The following is an 18,748-nucleotide window of genomic DNA, read 5'->3' on the forward strand; positions in this document are numbered from 1 at the left end:
TGGTCAAAATTCATTGGTGTCAATTTAATCCGGTCTAAGATGAAAGGATGGGTTGATCACTATTGGATCAAGTTCTGTCGAGTAGTCTCTTATATAGTCAAGCTCCTATCGAGTGGGCTCTCGCATGGATCATCTCATGTCTAATCGAGTTTTGCCGATCAGTATTCTCCTATCGGGTTGGGTTCCTATCAATCGGCTCCAGTCAGATCATCTCTTATTGAATCGGGATTCCTGTCAAGTTGACTACCACGTGGATAGTCTCCTATCGGATCGAGTTCTGCCAAGTAGTCTCCTATTGGATCGAGTTCTTATTGAGTAAGCTCCCGCCGGATCATCTCCTATCAAAGACGAGTCCCTATCAAGTTGGCTTCCACTGGATCGTCTTCTATCGCATTAGCTCCCGGTGATGGCGATTTAAAGGACTCAAAAAGATAGACTAGAAAGGGGATTAAGACATACCTTAGCGCTCAAATCAAATTTCATAGAGAAAAGTGTTGGAGAATAGAGTAACAAAGTAAAAATGGTGAAGTTTACTGATTTGTTCTTCTTTCCAAGACTTTAGAGGATGTAATAATATATAATAACGAATAAATTTACACTCTCTAAAGATTAATGATTTATCAAAACTTATTAAAACTTATTAATGGATTTAAAAACTCAATAAATTTAAAAATTTATATAACTAAATTAAAAGGTTATTCGGATTTCGGAGTAATAATTTAGTATAAATTTTAAAATTTTAATATTGTCAATATAAATCTTTATAAAATAACTAAGTTTTATTTTATTTTATTTTATTTATTTATATTTCACTTTCCTTTTTTTAAATTAGATATTTAAAAATATATGTTTTTTTACTTTTTTTTTATTAACTTTAAAAAAATTTAAAACGTGAATTTAATGATGCCATTTTTTTTAAATGAACTTTTCAATATCTTTTATATGAAAATAATTAAAATATTTTTTAATGGGTAAATAAAAAATATTAATATTTTAATTTAATTTAAGTTTGAAATAGTTGGAAATTAAGTGGGTCTTTTAATAAAAATTAAAATATGATACACCTTTTAATAAATTCATATAACTGAAAACTCATTGCGTCCTAGGAAAATGCCAAAATCTTAAGTACATTCAAAAGCTCTGCTGCGTTTGCAATTGTGTTGCAGATTTTGTAGGAGAACCAACGATGCTCATTGATTGACAAGTTTGCAAATCTGAAATCTAACATCTAATCTAACATCTAACAATTTATACATTTCAAATGGTTGGTCATTTTGCTCCAGTGAGTTTCTAGGAGCTTGAAGGAAGACCAACCTCATTTTAATTTCTTCACAGATCCCACTCCAACTTTAAATTGATTAAAAAAGCAAAAAAAGGTCCATTTTCATTGATAATTTAACTCATTTAATTGGATTTATTTAATACGAATCGATAAAATCACACTGCCTGTACGGACTATTATCTTGCAATCCACGCGTTGATTAATTGGAAAGCTATTTTCTATATGAAAATAAATTAAATACAATTTTGTATATTAACAAAAGATGATCCAAAGCAAAAGTATAACAAATTTTGCATACGAAATGTCATTTATTAGCAAGTATTTTGGTACAATCAGTTGTGAAAAGAGGCTTAATTAATTTATTTATTTATTGATAATAGATAAATAATTTTTTCTGATTTATTTATCAGATAAATTCAGAGTAAAATTTATGGACGTCTAGTTTCTCGATTGAGTATGAGTTATGTTTATTGGAATGCTCAACCTAATTTTAAGAGTATACCATGAAATCTCCACTTAGTGTTCTTCCTCTATCGTTTTAAAAATACTTTATCGTTTGTTTGTGACAATCAAGTTGTTGATAGCGGTTTACAGGATGGGGCTTCCAATAATGCAAATACAACCTAACTCAGTTTTATAAAAAAACATAATATGTTTTACATTAACAAAAGTGAAATGATTTTTCAATAAGAAAGAGAAACAATTAATTTAAAATATATTATATAACTTAAAGTATCCATGTGAAATCACTTGAAACTCTTAAGTAATCGGCCCACTAAGGGCATGCCATCGTTAACAATATTAGCCGGACGGCTGTGTATTGGAGTCAACTTTTTTTCCCTCTGCAGTTCGACCGACACCCGCCGTACCCCATCCCGCTGTCTATCAATGCCGACAGAGGACCCTGCGCTTTCTACTGTTGAGTGCCGTTAGCTTCTGCTTGTCTTGACTCACTAATCAATAAGGTATAGTTTCATTGCGTACCTCTCTACCAAACAAAGTACGAGGAGGATGAAATATTAATTAACAGCTGGTAGCGAAATTAAATTTCTTTCCGTTTATTCTTTTTTTATTTATCTTCGATAAATAAAAATAAAAATAGAATTTAATAATTATTGGATGTTCAAGGAGCGGGCCATCATTTTTGTCCGCAACATACAGAATGGGGCCATTTTAATGGCAATCGAATCTGTCATGAGGATGACATATTACCATATTTGTAGGCCATTTAACCTGTTGAAGGAAAGTTCTTTTGAGGAAAGACAAAGATCCTTATGAGATCTGATAGACGACGATTACTCAAATTTGCTAATTTCGTATGGCATAATTTACTTTTTAAAAGATATAGTGAACTTCATGCGATTGACAATTATTTCAAAAATATAAATAAATTTTATATTATCTCTACGAGCAAGATTCATACCACATGTCTAATAAACAAATTCACAAGTGTAATACAATAATAAAATAACAACAATAACCACTAAATCTTATCCCATAGATGACGTCTACTAATATAATAATAAAACACTAAAAAAAATCCTATCTATTAAAATTTCTATTTGAACTTAGACATTAAATACATTGAATGGATTTTTTATTTATAATTCAAGTATCTAGTTCTTATGATTAAATTAATTATGGAGGTGATAGACCCAACTTTACTCTATTGAAACTTTTTATTGATCATCAAGATAAATTTAAAAGTGCGTATAGTTCTGTACCCAACAATTAATATCTTAAAATTGTCATCTCATTAAAAGAAAATATTCTACCATATATCATATATAATTAAGATTCAAATAGTAGATGTTTGAATCAATCATTGAGCTAGCATTTGTCGTTGTACTAATGCTTCAGGCTCAAATGAATCATATTAATAGTAAAGGTGGTGGATCAAATTGACTGTGATATTCACCTAACCTCATCATTAATGCTTAGACCTCTATATTCAAATACACTTTCAAAGCATAAAGGTGGCTTAATTATCATGTCGCTTAGCTACGACTTTGCGCTTTGTCTACTCGAGGGGTTGAGGCTCAGTCAAGCCAATTCTATTGTTCTATTTTTACTTTCCATTCCTAATAATAGGATATTTAGGATTCAACTTATAAGTACAAACATGATCTCTTTTATTTAGAACGTCATAGACAAATTACCTCACTTATGATGCAGTTTGTTTAACAGTGATAATCATATTCATTGTGTCGTATTTTACCACACCTAATGCCTACTTGACTATTTAAATAATTGTATACTTAAGGACTGAGAACATACATTTCATCTGATCACGCAGCACTAATCATAATCAATAATCACTGGTGAAATTACATGCCAATTCAATTAATACATTAAGCGAATTGATCAAATAAACTTAGTAAATGATCGAGGTGTTGTTCATTACGTCTTGTTTATGGCTGCCACCTTGTGGGGCCACTGCTCACATGTCTACCCTGCAATTGCAGGGCCTGCTGCTCTATATTTATCTTGTTCGTTTAAAAATATCCACGAATAGTGAAAGTAATTGTTTATGATAATGTTATTGTATCTTTTTTACTCACTTTAATCCCAGATTTCTACTTTCATAAGTGAGATTATTTTTCTCATTATATTCGAATCCTTTTAAAGAACAGAAATTCTGCAATCTCCAAGAGTAAATGATGACAGACAGAATAAATTTATAATAGTAATTATTATTGTAATTAAAAAGCAGAGTAGTCTGCTCCTGGTCGTTACTCGTTCCTCCCTGAGATCCACGTCATCGCCCCTTATGACCTCTCATTGCGCTACGACTCAGTTTACAACCTAAAACCAATTGACCCTATTATGCTAATAACATTAAATTACAATGACAAAACAAAATGGCCACTTGAATCACAATATAAAAAAAAATACATTTTTGCAGTTAGAAAACGTTCATTTTTCCTCCCTAAAATTTAGTAAATTACGTTTTACCTTTGAAAGGAGATAATGTTTTTTTTGAAATTTCTGTGATGTTTCATTTAATTGCTGATTATATCTTGATCAAACTCTATTAAACTCAAAGGATAAAAAAATCGTAAATACAAGTTTAAAACTAAAACTTTTCTGCATACGCAAACTGTGTTAGATGATCTTGACCGTCCGTTGTCGGAAGATGATGCATCAGAACTGGGATTTAGGGTTTAGCAGGCCACGTCGGGCAGACCAACGGTTAAGCAAAAATTTTCAACTGGCCTTAATTTATTATAAATATTCATTAATTTCTGTGCGCTGCGTGATCCCTCAGTCAAATAAACGGCCGATCTGTGAACTGCCGCAAGCCGAAGAAGAAGAAGAAATAAACGTCGGAGGAATCGTCGGCGGGGGAGGATGAGATGAGGTGGAAGCGCCGCCGAGAAGATCCCTGCCTCCTACTTTCTCTCCTGTTTCTGCTGATGCTCGTCATCTTCCCCATCGCCGACTCCTGCTCCGGCCGTAATGGCCACTCGAAGAGGCTGCGACAGCTCCTCCAGGCCACTGGAGTCGACGATTTCGCTTCCTTCCCCAACCCCCGCCTCCGAGACGCCTACATTGGCCTCCAGGCTTGGAAGCTCGCCATCATCTCCGACCCCAAGAACCTGACGGGAAACTGGGTTGGCCCCACTGTCTGCAATTACACCTACGTCTTCTGTTCCTCCCTACCCTCCGATCCCAGCGGCACTGTCGTCGCCGGCGTCGATCTCAACAACGGAGACATCGCCGGCTTCATCCCCTCCCAGATCGGACTACTCTACGACCTTGCGCTCATCCACATCAACTCCAACCGCTTCTGCGGCACCCTCCCCCGCTCCCTCCGCCGTCTCACTCTCCTCCATGAGCTTGACGTCAGCAACAATCGTCTCTCTGGCCGTTTCCCTGACGTCGTCCTCCGCCTCCCCTCTCTCCGTTACCTTGATCTCCGTTTCAACGAGTTCGAGGGCGGTGTGCCGACCGAGCTCTTCGAACGTAACCTCGACGCCATTTTCATCAACCACAATCGCTTCGCCTTTGAGATCCCCGATAACATCGGCAACTCACCTGTTTCCGTTATCGTACTCGCCAACAACCGCTTTCATGGATGTCTACCGGCAAGCCTCGGCAACATGTCTAGGACACTTAACGAGATCATCCTCATGGACAACCGCCTAAACTCCTGCTTCCCCTTCGAGATCGGGCTTCTTAAAAGCCTCACAGTGCTCGACCTCAGCTACAATCGGCTCGTCGGCTCACTCCCAGAGTCTGTCGGCGGAATGTTCAGCCTCGAGCAGCTTGCCGTCGCACACAATCTATTCTCCGGTTCTATTCCGCCCTCAATCTGCAGTCTTCCGCGCCTTAAGAACTTCACCTATTCCTACAATTACTTCAACGGGGAGCCGCTGGAGTGCTTCGCCCTGCAGTCCTTCAATGACCTGCGAAATTGCCTTATAGCACGGCCGAAGCAGAGATCGGGGCGACAATGCAGGTCTTTCTTCTCTCATCCTCCAGTTGAATGCTCTTTGTTCAGTTGTAAGCCTTTCGTGCCTCTGCTCCCTCCACCACCTCCATCACCGCCACCGCCATCTCCTCCTCCGCCGTCTCCGCCGCCTCCATCACCTCCCCCTCCATCTCCGCCGCCTCCATCACCCCCACCGCCATCTCCTCCGCCTCCATCACCCCCACCGCCATCTCCATCTCCTCCGCCTCCATCACCCCCACCCCCACCGCCATCACCTCCACCTCCATCACCCCCACCACCATCTCCTCCACCGTCGCCTCCTCCTCCGCCGCTATCGCCTCCTTTTCCTTCGCCACCACCGCCTCCATATTGCGTCCGAACTCCATCGCCACCTCTGCAGCTAGTCTATTGCCCAACATCTCCATCTCCGCCCGTCTACTGCCCACGAGCTCCGTCCCCATTTGTCTACTGCTCTCAACCGCCACCTCCTCTCAATTTCCCTCCGCCACCAAGTCCTACCCTTACTCCTCCTTCAGTCTATTCACCGCCTCCATCTTTCTCATCTTATCCGCCGCCTGCATTGCACTCATCACCTCCGCCAAACTCACCTCCGCCGCCATCCCCATTGTACTTCCCACCTCATCCAACTAACACGCCTCCACCGCCACCTTCATTATACTCCTCACCACATCCATCGTACTACCAGCCTCAACTGAATCCCCCTCTTTCGTTGTGCTCGCCGGCGCCTCCACCGGGCTCTCTGCCTCCTCCGCCTCCATGCATTGAACCTCCGCCTCCGCCGCCACCTCCTTGCATCGAGCCTCCGCCCCCACCCATGCCCCCACCATTCATCGATCCTCCGCCGCCTCCGTGCATCGAGCCATCGGCAACATCACCCTCGGCATTGCCAACAGTACCTGAACCCTCACCACATCAAGATCCATTGCCGGCCGTCGTCGGAATCCCATACTCATCGCCTCCGCCGCCTTATCATTACCGTTAATATATTTTTGCCTCAGATTTTCCCTTCTCCCTCGTCCACTATCGATCCACAAGTAAAATTAGAAATTGCCCCTTTTTTTTCCATTCTTTTTCTCCTGTTGTCTTCTTGTAATGTTACTCCTCGTCATCAACTTTATGTTTTTGGTTCCATCTTCGTCTTTCATTTCTCAACACACCAAACGCAAGACTGCTTCAAGGAGATCAACGAAGACATAAGCGAAGCATGGGAAGAAGGAAACAGCGACGAGTGCTGCTTGTTTTCAAATCAACGACCCTATTGCATTATTCTGAATTGTGAATAAACGGATCAAAAAGGGCAGAAAAAAGGAAAGCTTTTAGTGGCAAGGCAGCTTAATTAACTCATTGCTTAATTCATTCCTTCATCCAAGTAAACCATCTGGGTTGCTATCCTTATTTATCTCCCTCCTTTTATATACACTCTTTATTTCGTAATAGCTAGTTTGATCAAGGATACTCAAATCTGTGTCCTCAACGCGGTGAGCACGACTCGGATTGACAATTATCATCTGCAGGTGCTTTTTGATGTTGATCGAGCTGTATTAATTCGTGATCTTCTCATTTGATGAGTATAATGAACTTAAATATCAGAAGATTGGACTATATGAGATGTTGCAGAAGATTAATAATAATACATATAAGTTGCATTTTCCTAATTACTTAAAGACTCCTGATATTTTTAATGTGAAGCGTTTGAGTTTTTGTTTAGTAGATGTTGATGATACTTTTGTGAACTCGAAAACAAGTTCTTTTCAATCCAAAACGATAATATAGGACTTACACAGGAGGAGTAAAATTTCGACAAATCATAACTTGACTTAGGTATCAGAACGAGACGTGGTCGATTTTTAATCGGAGTTCTTTCAGAGATTTATATTCATTACGAATTTACTCGTAATCGGTCACTTTTGTACATATCAAACATCGTTTAGTATTTTTTGAGGCTCCGATATGTATAGTAAATTTTTATTTTTAGAGTTTGAGGGTATTTTTTACTTTTGCAAGTTAACATTTTGTTGATCATCTGTTTAATTATTTTTAGGGCACTTTTGATTATTAAAAAAAATTTGGTAAAAAATTTGGAAACAACGGTGATTTTTCTTGGTTTGTCGATTTTCCGTCCTATTTTTTTCACAATTTCTCTTTTCCTTTAGTTGGCAGGATAATTCCTATTCTGCTCAGCAAAGTGTTCTTCATTTGCTGATTTGGCTATATGGTTTCATGCACAATATTGTTGATTGCTATAGCTGGATCAATTTGTTAATCCTTTAAGAAATTTTGATCATGTTTGCCTAATATGTGTAAATTAGTGATTTGTGTTTAACAAATTGATTTGAGTATATAAGCTGATTTAGCCAATCAGTGGACTAATTTTATGGATTATAGATCAGCCGTTAACGCAGGGTTTATGCTGTTTAATTAATTTGACTAATATATCTAGATGATTGTTTGAGTTTAACAAATTAGTTGAGTATCCAACTTGATTTAGTTAAAGGCGTGGACTAGTTTGATTGATTATATATTAATTTGAAAGCATCTTGACCACCAAAATGATCAAAATGTTTATAATTTGTGTAAAATGTGTATTGATATGTGTGTTTTGTGTAAAAGTGAATTAACTAAAAAGCTCAAAAAGTGAATTTCAACTGTTACTATATTCATAATTGATTAACCAAATAATTTAATTATCAATCAAGCACACTCAATAAATAATAATTATCAAATGATAATTATATACCAAGTTTCGATTAATTGATTTGAAGGTTTTGACAAACAAACAATCAAAGATTGCAAATCAAGCAATCTAAATTTAGATTTATTACAATTACAATAAACATTCTATTCTAAATATTCCTTTTTTGCTCAAAATTATTTATATTAAGAGGTAATTTCTAAAGTTGATTTCAATTCATTCAACTCTCTATTCATACTAATACTAATATATACCGATCTTTAGGATGCTTTACCTACAACTTTTTGCTTTGTTCTTGTACGTCCTCTCTTTCTTCGAACATTAATTTGTTTTGTTCTTTTTCTTCTGCTAATAACGGTCGAAAAAAAAAAAAAAAAGAGGATACAGTTCTGTAGATTTGTTTCAGGACTTTATGTGACTTTTTTGTTTGTCTTTATCGACAACTGAAGGGACGGCGGCGAAGGACATGTTCTTTTCAAACAAGCTTTTTCCTTGCACTTTTTATTATTCCATAATTATGGATGAGATCTCACACTATGTGGTGTAGTAGATCGATTTCATTTGCACTATCTCTTGTCTCTTTGCTTTCGTGGGTTTCAATTTCCATCGGTCACTAATATAACAGCTGGATCATTCCATCTCGAATCTTCACAGCTTTTTACACTGTTACATGTGCCGCTAACTAAAATAGCAATCTTCAAATTTAAGAGAGAAATAAAAAAAGTTTATAAGCAAATTAAAAGGTTTTCTCTAACAATATTTACTTATTTTACTGAATTAAAGTATTATATATATATATATATATATAAGCTTATAAAATTGTTTTTAAAATATGTAATATTTTATATTACTTTATAAAAAGGTTCCATTTTTTATATAAGTATTAACTGACTAATTACCTTAGTGAAAATTTAATAATTTGGTTTAAAATAAATATTAATCAAACATAATTTTAAGAATGCATCTGGATATCCAACAATATCCAATTATTAAAAAAAACTCCTTTCAAGAGCGAAAAAGGGTATTTTTTCAACATCCACTTCAAGAAAACACATAGTTAAGATATTAATTGTAGGATGCATCTGGCGAGACATCTCACTCAAAGAAGCAAAGAGATAGCTTCATTCCTCTTCCGTCTTTTGTCACTTTGTGTTACATCAAACACATAGCAGTTCCTTTTCCATGCAATAATAACAAGAAAGAAAAAAAAACACACACATTTTCAACCAATTGTCTCCCAAATAACATGACTCAGTACCACTTTTGTGGGACCAACAATATCATGTGACGATAACACACTCCCAAATAACTCAGATTCTCTTGACAAGATAGCAGATTGCATGGAGCACTCACTGTCTGCCCGTACAAGAGATATATATACCAAGAAGTCTAATTCAAAATTAGATTATGTCCCAAGGAATTAACTTATTTATTTGGGGATTTGGTGGAGTCCGGAAAGAGATAAGGATCGATAAAGGTAGCATTCAATGCATCCACTTAACTATTTTAGTAAATGACTTTAATTGTTTATTTTATTACATGCCTGTTGAATTGTTGATGTGGGTGGTGGGTTGGTCAGACTTCTTCCTTAGCATTCAGATTTCAGCTTCTAGACTACCCAATGAATGTATTTGCTCTCATATATGTTTCTAATAATATAACACACAATGGCTTTAATTCTCTCATAATTTAGCTTCTCTTATCTTCTTATTTATGAAAAGAAAATAAGAGACTGAATGCAAAGCTTCTCTTAAATGATAGTCCATGTTCATTTACAAATAATCATTTGAAAATTTTCAAGACTGAAGGAACCTTAACATAGTAAACATACAGTATGAATTAGAAAAAGATTTTCTCTTCAATAAGTTATCAGAGTTTGATCAGAAGCTAGCTCCTGAAACTAACTGTTGGCAATTTGTATAACGTTTAGAAACAAAAAATCTTGTATTTGTTTGTTATTTCGAATTTTTGAATGGAAAATGTGTTTGATAAATGAATATTGCAACTTGTTTGATCTCAATTTTTTTTTTGTTGATTGAATAGAATACAAGACAGTGAGAAAAATCCAAAGTTCGATTGAATTCTAGAAGAGAAGCAGCCTGCGTTGATTAGTGCCAAGTTGTATTGCCGACTAACCATTAGCAGTTCGCCACGTGGCATCATGGTCCTACTATTCCTTTATGTCTCGCTACTATATAAACGAGACTCGGAGGAATTTGACCGCGGTTATCGCTGGCCGTGGAGATGGACGACAACCAGCCCTTCTCCGATTCCGAGGTCACCACAGGAAGCCCGAACCACTTCTCTCCGCCGCTGCTTACGGAGGAGGCTGAACTTGCCTTGCCGGCCGCCCAGGTGGCCGCGTTCAGCCGCCTCTCGGAGCAACTGGGATGCCTTCTCCACGCCCGGGAGCTCGACTTCTGCGCTGACGCACGCATCGGCGGGGAGCTTGTCCACCGCTGCGTGCTTTCTGCGCGGAGCCCCTTCTTCCGGGAGAAATTCGCGGCTGGGGCGACCGAGCTCGAGATCGGTGATCTGGCGGAAGGATTTGAGGTCGGGCGTGAGGCACTTGTCGCTGTGCTCCAGTACATCTACACCGGCCGCCTAGAGGAGCTCCCCATCGGTGTGGCGGAATGCGTTGACGACGAGAGATGCATCCGCCACGAGGCCTGCTGGCCCGCCCTCCATTTCATGCTCCAGGTGCTCCACGCGGCCTCCAGGTTCCAGATCCACGAACTCGTCAGCCTCTTTCAGGTTTGGGTTCCGCGAAATTGACTAATTTTGCGATGGTTTATTATTATTATTGTTGTTGTTGTTGTTGTTGTTATTATTATTTGGAAAAAAGGGGAATCGGTGCTGTTTTCCACTTCACTTGACATTCGAGCAAATATTAGGGTTTATCCATTCTACGCCATCTCCATTACAGATCTTCGATGTTGAGATATTCCTGTTCGAACTGTCGATCTTTAGAGCTCCTTGTTTTGATTTTTTTTTAATCCTGTTTTGTTTATGAATGCTAAAAGGAAGAACTTTGAACAGATAATTGTCTGATTCTTTATAAGTTCTTCTCAAATCCATTTTGCCTGTAGCGAACTGATCCAGAGAATAGTTCATAATTTTTTCTCGGAAAATATATATAACTTACGGAAAATATATCACTAAACTCTGTCCATTCTTGATCGTAGATGTTGAGATATTGCTGATGTTCTTTAGAATTCCTGGATTTTGAATTTTTTATCCTGCTTTGTTCATGATAGCTCAAAAAAGAACTTAGAACACTGATTTGTCTTATTCTTTACAACTCCTCAAATCTGATAATAGCCTGTCGCGAACTGATCCAATGAACAATTACTTTCCCAATATATATCACTAAACTCTCGTTTACCAGAAATTTTACATCAATAGAAGTTTCCTTGTCATTCGGTGTGCTCAAGGAACGATTTCATGCTTTTTTCTTTTTTTAAAAAAAAAGTTTCTGAACTAGAAGTTTGTTTTTGCTCTAGTTCATGATTTTTTAGGAACAATTCTATTGCAGCGGCGCCTTTTCGACATCCTAAATGAAGTAGCCAAAGATGACATCCTCTCTATCCTTGTTGTTGCAAATTTGAACAAGAATCATTGCCGTCAACTACTCAAGAAATGCATCGAATTGGTTGTCGTATCAGATATTGAGCTCGTGACACTGGAAAAGAAGTTGTCCCACGAACTTGTGAACCAAATCCTGGACGTCCGAGCTCACTTGGGGTTGGACGGTTCAAATAGCTTCAAACTTCCTGCTGCCAAAAGTATCTATCGTGCTCTTGACACGGATGATATTGAGTTAGTCAAGCTGTTTATCGTTGGAAAACCTACCATTCTAGATGATGTGAAGGCTCTACATTATGCAGTAGCATTTTGCGATACGAAAGTCACAAAACAGCTTCTGGATCTTCATATTGCAGATGTCAATAGCAGAGACCACAGAAACCATACCGTGCTTCACGTTGCCGCGATGAGGAAAGAACCTGAAATCATAATGTACTTGTTGGAAAAGGGAGCTCAACCATTCGATGTTACGACAGACGGAAGAACTGCCCTTCAAATAGCCAAGAGGCTCACTCGGGCTGTGGACTACAGGTCAGTCGGAACAAGAGAAACTGCTCCAACTCCAAGAGAACGATTGTCCATCGAGGTGTTGGAGCGCGCTGAATCTCTCGATTCAGCTACAGAAATAACTTCTGTTCCAGTCGAAATGACTAGTAATAATCCTCAGGAGAAGTTATTATATCTGGAGAGCAGAGGTAATTCATTCAGCACCAGTTTCATCTTCACTGATACTTTGATTTTGTACTCCAATTTAATAACAAACAAAGGAAACAATTATTTGCAAAGTTCACTAAAGAAATTCTGATTAATATACTCGACCTTTCAAGTTCTGATTTCTCTCTCTTTCTATCTTTCTCTTGCTAAGAGAACGAGGATATCAGTAAATAAGACTGATTTCTATTTCTGCAGTTTGGCTGGCCGAATACTTTTTTCCTGCCGAAGCAAAAACTGCTATGAACAATGCCAATGTGGAAGGCACCCTCAAGTTCCACATAAGTAATTATGGTCCAGGGAGCAAGCGATCGGCCTGTGATGTAATGAAGGCATCTTTCAAAATGACAGAGGAGCACTTCTGTCGGATGAATGCGCTAGAGAGGACAGGTACGAAGACTAGTTGCTCTTCCCCTTTAATATGTCACTTAATCCAACAATAATGCCTCACTAGGACACCATAAATCTGTTATCTTTCTAATAGCTAAAGTTTTTGCAATTATTAGTAGCTCAGTAACCCTGACCCAACATATGTAGCATAGCCTTGGAATTTGCACTCTGAATCTTGATAAATTTCCCTTTGATCTCCATTCTCAAGGATTTTCTACTCTGTCAACTTAAGCTTATCTCTTTGTTGCTACATCATTAATTTGGGCGAAACCTGTCACTACGCAAGGGTTGCTGGATGGGTCTCACGTGTAAGGTTTGGGTATGTGAACACACGTTAATTTGCAGTAGCAGTGACACATCGCAAAATGGCATTCGAGGACCGCTCGCTTCCAAAACCTATAAAATGGAGTTCTTTATTCATTTGAGGTATTTGTTAGTAGCAGACTTTACTTTTAGCAAAGCTTTTTTGGAGCTCCCGTAGAGTCCTTTTCAGCATGACAGGAGTATCATGCTCCCTGTACCCAATCTAAGTCCAGCTAAATTAGACGATCCATCTCATTCCATACCAACTTGAACCCAGCTCCAATTTAGTGGACTGATGTACATTTGATTCGAACAAGTTAAAGTTCACCGAAAACTAACTTAATTAACAAGCTTCTAATCTCGAGCAAATTCAATTAAGATCTGAAACCACTTGTCACCGAATGACTTTTGTGCTAGGGCCGCACTGCATCCACCTTAAGCAAATTCAGCCCAACCACACCCAATTTGGCCAAGCTCAATGACTTACCAATGACCTTCATTCTATTTGTGTGACTATGTTTCTTAATTCAGGTCCGTGCAAAATTAACATAATCGACAAACTCTTATAATCTGCAATCTTACTACAACAGCCATCCTTCTTCTATAAATTGTTTGAATTATTTAATCTAATCTCATGTTGACAGTACAGATGACTCTATTGGTGTATGAGGAACTCATGAGTAGAAATCAAATATGAAAAATATTGTATTCATTTAGAACCATTTCTACTGCTGAAAAGCTCAAATGGCGCTGCAGTGGAACTAGGAATGCGTTTCTTCCCGCGATGCTCGATGCTGATCAACAAGACCCTCGACGAAGGTCTGTCTGATCAACTGACTGCAGACCTTGACAATTCGGAAGAGCGGAAGAACAGATTTAAGGAGATTATGGAAGATTTTTCGTTGGCATTTACTGAAGATAAAAAGGAGTTCGAATCTGTCTCTCCCTTTGCTTCAGCTTTGAAACGTCCAAGAAAAGCTCGCTCCAAGCGGCCAAAAGATGGCAATAAGACATTGCCTTGATGATTTTGTTCTATTGTTCTATTTTGTTCCATTGTTCATATTTTTGCAAAATATGAAGGTCTGAGGAAATGTTGTGAAAACACTCTCTTTAATTGAAGATTCCAGATTTCCAGATAGTTGAAGCATGCAATTGAGCCCAGACGAGTCACACATTTACTCTTTTTTTTTTCCTTCTCCCTCTCTGCTTTTCTCGTCTGAAGTAATCAGCTCGGTTCCTCTATGTGAGAACAATGACGAAAGCTCCATAGCTGGTCATTCATGATTGGATGACCAGCAAAACAAGAGATAGCATGGAATGCCCATGAATCAAATTGTTCATCCAGAAGATTCAAATTCCCCGGTACGATGGTATCAAAAAAACCAGTTACAGTAGCTACGCTGGGAATGCTGGTTACGCATGATGGATATTAGGGTTTAGGGTTCTAGGATTCTAGTATTTTAGTGGCGTCTGTCGGTGATAGATATTTAATTTATTTTTATTTTCGTTTTTTTAATAAAAAATTATACGTGAACTTGGCACTAAACTGATGAGACAATGACTCAACATCCTGATCAGTCTCAAAACAGTGTCTACAAATGAGCATGAGGTTTGAAATGAGCATGGAAGCCAAACCTCTAAACAAAACTTGATAAATGTAAGTATTCATTTCAGTGTCTACAAATGTTTATCAATCATAGACACATGGATTTCAACCACCATAATCAATGTTAGGACCCCATCAGAGCTCGACTAATAAAACCCAATCCAAACATAGATCCAAACAAAATGTTCAAGGGACAAAATTCTGGTTGTACCTGCCATTCGTCTCCATCATTATTAGATGAAAATACTGACAAATGATTCATGTGATCATGTCCCACCATTTCATCTATAGAGTTCTATGACTCGCCATATTAATAGATAGAAAATAATCATCAATCAATCGAGTATTCACAACTGTACATTAACAAGGAAAATAAGCTCAGTAATTGTCACAGTGCACAACATTTTAGAACTGGTTTATCTGTAAGTGTAAAATTGTAATTGAAAGCATTTCAGAAAATATGGCGAACAAAGATTATGATAGACAAATCATGTAAAGCTAAAAAGATGAACATTTTATTTCCATCGAGTAAATTTTAGCAACTTAACTATTGCAAGAGTTATTGAAAGAAAAGTATCAGGATATTCTCACAACCATCTTATTCTTCCTTCCAGCAGATAATAAGAGCAATTTACCATCGACTATGTGTTGGACTCTATTGAGAAATTAAACATAAAAACTCATAGAGATGCATGCGAATTCTAATTAGTCGTTTGTATAAAAAGTTATCTCTAAATATGCAGAACCATTGTGAATTTGGAGAATCAAGCCGATCTAAGCGCAATCAGTATGTTCGCGCTTCTAAGATATCCACACGAGCACAATTATCACTTGTCTCACGAGCACAATTGGAGTCTTCTGTAACACATGTCATAGTGCTAGCTACTATATAAAAAGGAAACACAACCCTAACTTTTAGGGTTGACATGATCTTATTAGATAAGATCGTGTTCGAAAACTGTTGTCTCATCTAATAGGACATTTTCCTTTTATTTTATTTTCATGCATATCTAATATGCAAACAAAAATACGAACGTGAATATAAAATCGTAATCTTTATTTGGTTTGGGCTTATTTGAAAAACTCAAACTTATATTAGATTAACCCATTAATCCAATATATTTAAGATCCAATTAGATTAACCTATTAATTCAATTTCAGACTTAAATTAAAGCCCAGTTTATTTTAGTCATACTAAAATGAAATCAAACTTCAAATTTCTAATATGAGACTTCGATTGTAATTTCAACAATCCTCCCTTCAAATGAAGGACCATCAAACTCCAAAATAGATGCACTCTTTGTATATGACTCAATAGTTCTCATAATGTCGACAATAACTCTAAAATCTCATTTTAAAGACACAAGCAATGAGTGACATCTAGCAACACATCATGACTACCTAAATGATGAGAAAATCGTAGATTTGACATAACTTGTCTGTGACTATTTTATTGTATAACTTTGGCTTTTTGTCCATAACATCTAGTTTGATTTACGAGACATAGATAGCGTCATCCTCTCATCAATCTATGTGTTTCTTGATTTCTATGTAGACTTACTTAACCAAATAAGTTTAATATTTCATATTGACTTACTTGAACATAACTATACATTTTAGTAGTACTACTTAATCAAGTGGCCGCATACATCACTTCCGTTATAAAAGAACAAATTTCATCTACATTACTCACATCTCTCTACACAACTTATTTCATACCCAATGAATGACTTTATAATCGACCTTGTTACATGTGACGTTTGTCGATACTAAACTACACAACTCGTTATATAGGGAATCGTAATGATTTCATATCAAAAAACTTTTTCTACTAAATAGTGATTATGAGAATGCTTATGACACTCATATTACAATCCTATAAAATATTTTATGGAGGGTCAATCCAATATATATTCTCTAATATATATACATGTATTAACTTGATATCTCATATCCAAAGATTAAATCATCAATTAACCTACAATTAGTCTCATATTGTTCTTGTCTATTAATACTTGATTAGGAATAATTAAGAGTAATGTTCTCTATAGTCTTTCACAATCAATTCAAATAATTAATATGTTATAAAATCAAACTTACCACTCTAGGATATTATTATATTTATTTAAATTTACATAAATTTTTAAAATAAATATAATAAATATAAAATGTTGACTTTCTTAAAATATTGTATGAAAGTTCCTTGTCCATCATCACCCCAACCCTAAAACATAACAACTTGATGTCCTTCCACCAGTCGTAATTGTTCATAATCACAAAAGAGCCATTAAAGATCGAACCTTTGTGACGCTTTCCTTCCAAGTCAGCATCTTTCTGCACTCCGGTGTTTTCCTCGTTCTCTACCTTTCTTCCCAAAATTTTAGACATCAAATCCATGATACCGGCACTATTCTTCTCCATGGTGTCTAGGTCAAGCTTCGGCTGCTCTAAGCTTTTTCCGGACGGATCTCCAACGCGGCTGGTGGCACCGCCGATCAGGGCAACAGCCTTGTGGCCGCAGCGCTGGAACCAGGAAAAGGACAATGATTCCGAGGAGGTTGCCAAGGTGCAAACTTTCCGCAGTTGGATCGAAGCCACAGTACACCTTGAGCGGATTGGCCGCGGCGTTGGAACACGCGGATCTGAGACTCTCATTGGTGATGAACTCGACGAGGCCCCGCTCCTGGAGTATGTCAACGACGTTAGGAGCGGCACGGTAACGGCCGGAGGGAGTCAAGTCCAGATTGGGCGCCGCGATGGATTGAGGGGCGGATTGAGAGAAGGAGCAACCACCGAGCAGGGGGAGACCACTCGGCTGAAGGATAAGTTGGAGAGGGATGTTGAATGCGGAAGAGGCTTCAGTTGGAGGAGGTGGAGGAGGGAAACACGTGAAGCCGTTGCGGCGTCGGCGATGGCCGGGAGCTTGTTTGTGGACCGGGTCCGGAATGGTTCATTGGGGATCGAAATCTAACAGGATATTGATGGATTATTTGAAACTAAATGTATGATAGAAATATAATGGTGGCCCAACTTATAGAGACTTACCCATCAGAGTTTATTTGAAATGACATCAGTGAGAATAGTTTTTAAAAAAACAACATATTGATCTTTATATATATATATATTTTTCAAAAATAATAAAAATAAAAGATAAAATCTATAATGAAAATATTTTAATATTGAATTTCTTCACCGTCTCTAGTAAATAGGAAAATATCATGCTCTTCTTCCCCTTTAATCCAATCACGGCCATCAAGCTTTACTTACTCAGCTCTTTTAATTTCTTTTTAAGCGACTTTCCTTCAAAATTAAAATAAAAGATTTATTACAATACTTTTTAAATTAAAATTAAAAATTTGTTCCTTCCCACCAAACATATTTGTTAATGGGTCTCTCACACTTTTAATTCTTTATAAACTTAAACTTTTAGCCTTAAAAAAGAAACATAAAAAACCAATAGTGGGAGTGTTAAAGGACGTGTAAACAAATTACCAATAGCGGGATTGTTAAAGGAGGACGTGTAATTAATTTTTAAAAAGTCCAGTAATTTATTTATAAAAAATCAATATTTTCTTTTAACATAACAAAACATTAAACAAGATAAAACAAGCGCTTGGGATTCTTTTCACTAGTAGACAAACCCAAGTTAACATCCTCCAGCCTTCCATTCCTTATGCGGAACGAAATTACACAGGTCACTTGCTTCTTTTGGTCTCCGCGCGA

The 18,748-nt window shown here is 37.4% G+C and overlaps 2 protein-coding genes across 2 annotated transcripts in view; both read left to right on the top strand.

Annotated features, from left to right (window-relative positions):
- Positions 1-6,720, top strand: part of LOC141846556 (uncharacterized) — an 11,929-nt gene extending 5,209 nt beyond the window's left edge. The window contains exon 3 of the mRNA XM_074734593.1: positions 4,809-6,720. Coding sequence (XP_074590694.1) covers positions 4,809-6,720 — 1,912 coding nt within the window. The remainder of the gene's footprint in view (positions 1-4,808) is intronic.
- A 3,954-nt stretch (positions 6,721-10,674) lies between these two features.
- LOC141845770 (BTB/POZ domain and ankyrin repeat-containing protein NPR1-like) lies at positions 10,675-14,571 on the top strand. Its single transcript, XM_074733772.1, has 4 exons — positions 10,675-11,184; positions 11,966-12,710; positions 12,925-13,116; positions 14,176-14,571. The coding sequence occupies exons 1-4, from the start codon at positions 10,675-10,677 to the stop codon at positions 14,439-14,441; spliced, it is 1,713 nt and encodes a 570-aa protein (XP_074589873.1). The 3' UTR covers positions 14,442-14,571.
- The last annotated feature ends 4,177 nt before the right edge of the window (positions 14,572-18,748 follow it).

Source organism: Curcuma longa, chromosome 15, assembly GCF_044706935.1.
Source record: "Curcuma longa cultivar G26 ecotype Majalengka, Jawa Barat chromosome 15, ITB_CL_G26_1.1, whole genome shotgun sequence".
In the NCBI taxonomy this organism is placed as follows: domain Eukaryota; kingdom Viridiplantae; phylum Streptophyta; class Magnoliopsida; order Zingiberales; family Zingiberaceae; genus Curcuma; species Curcuma longa.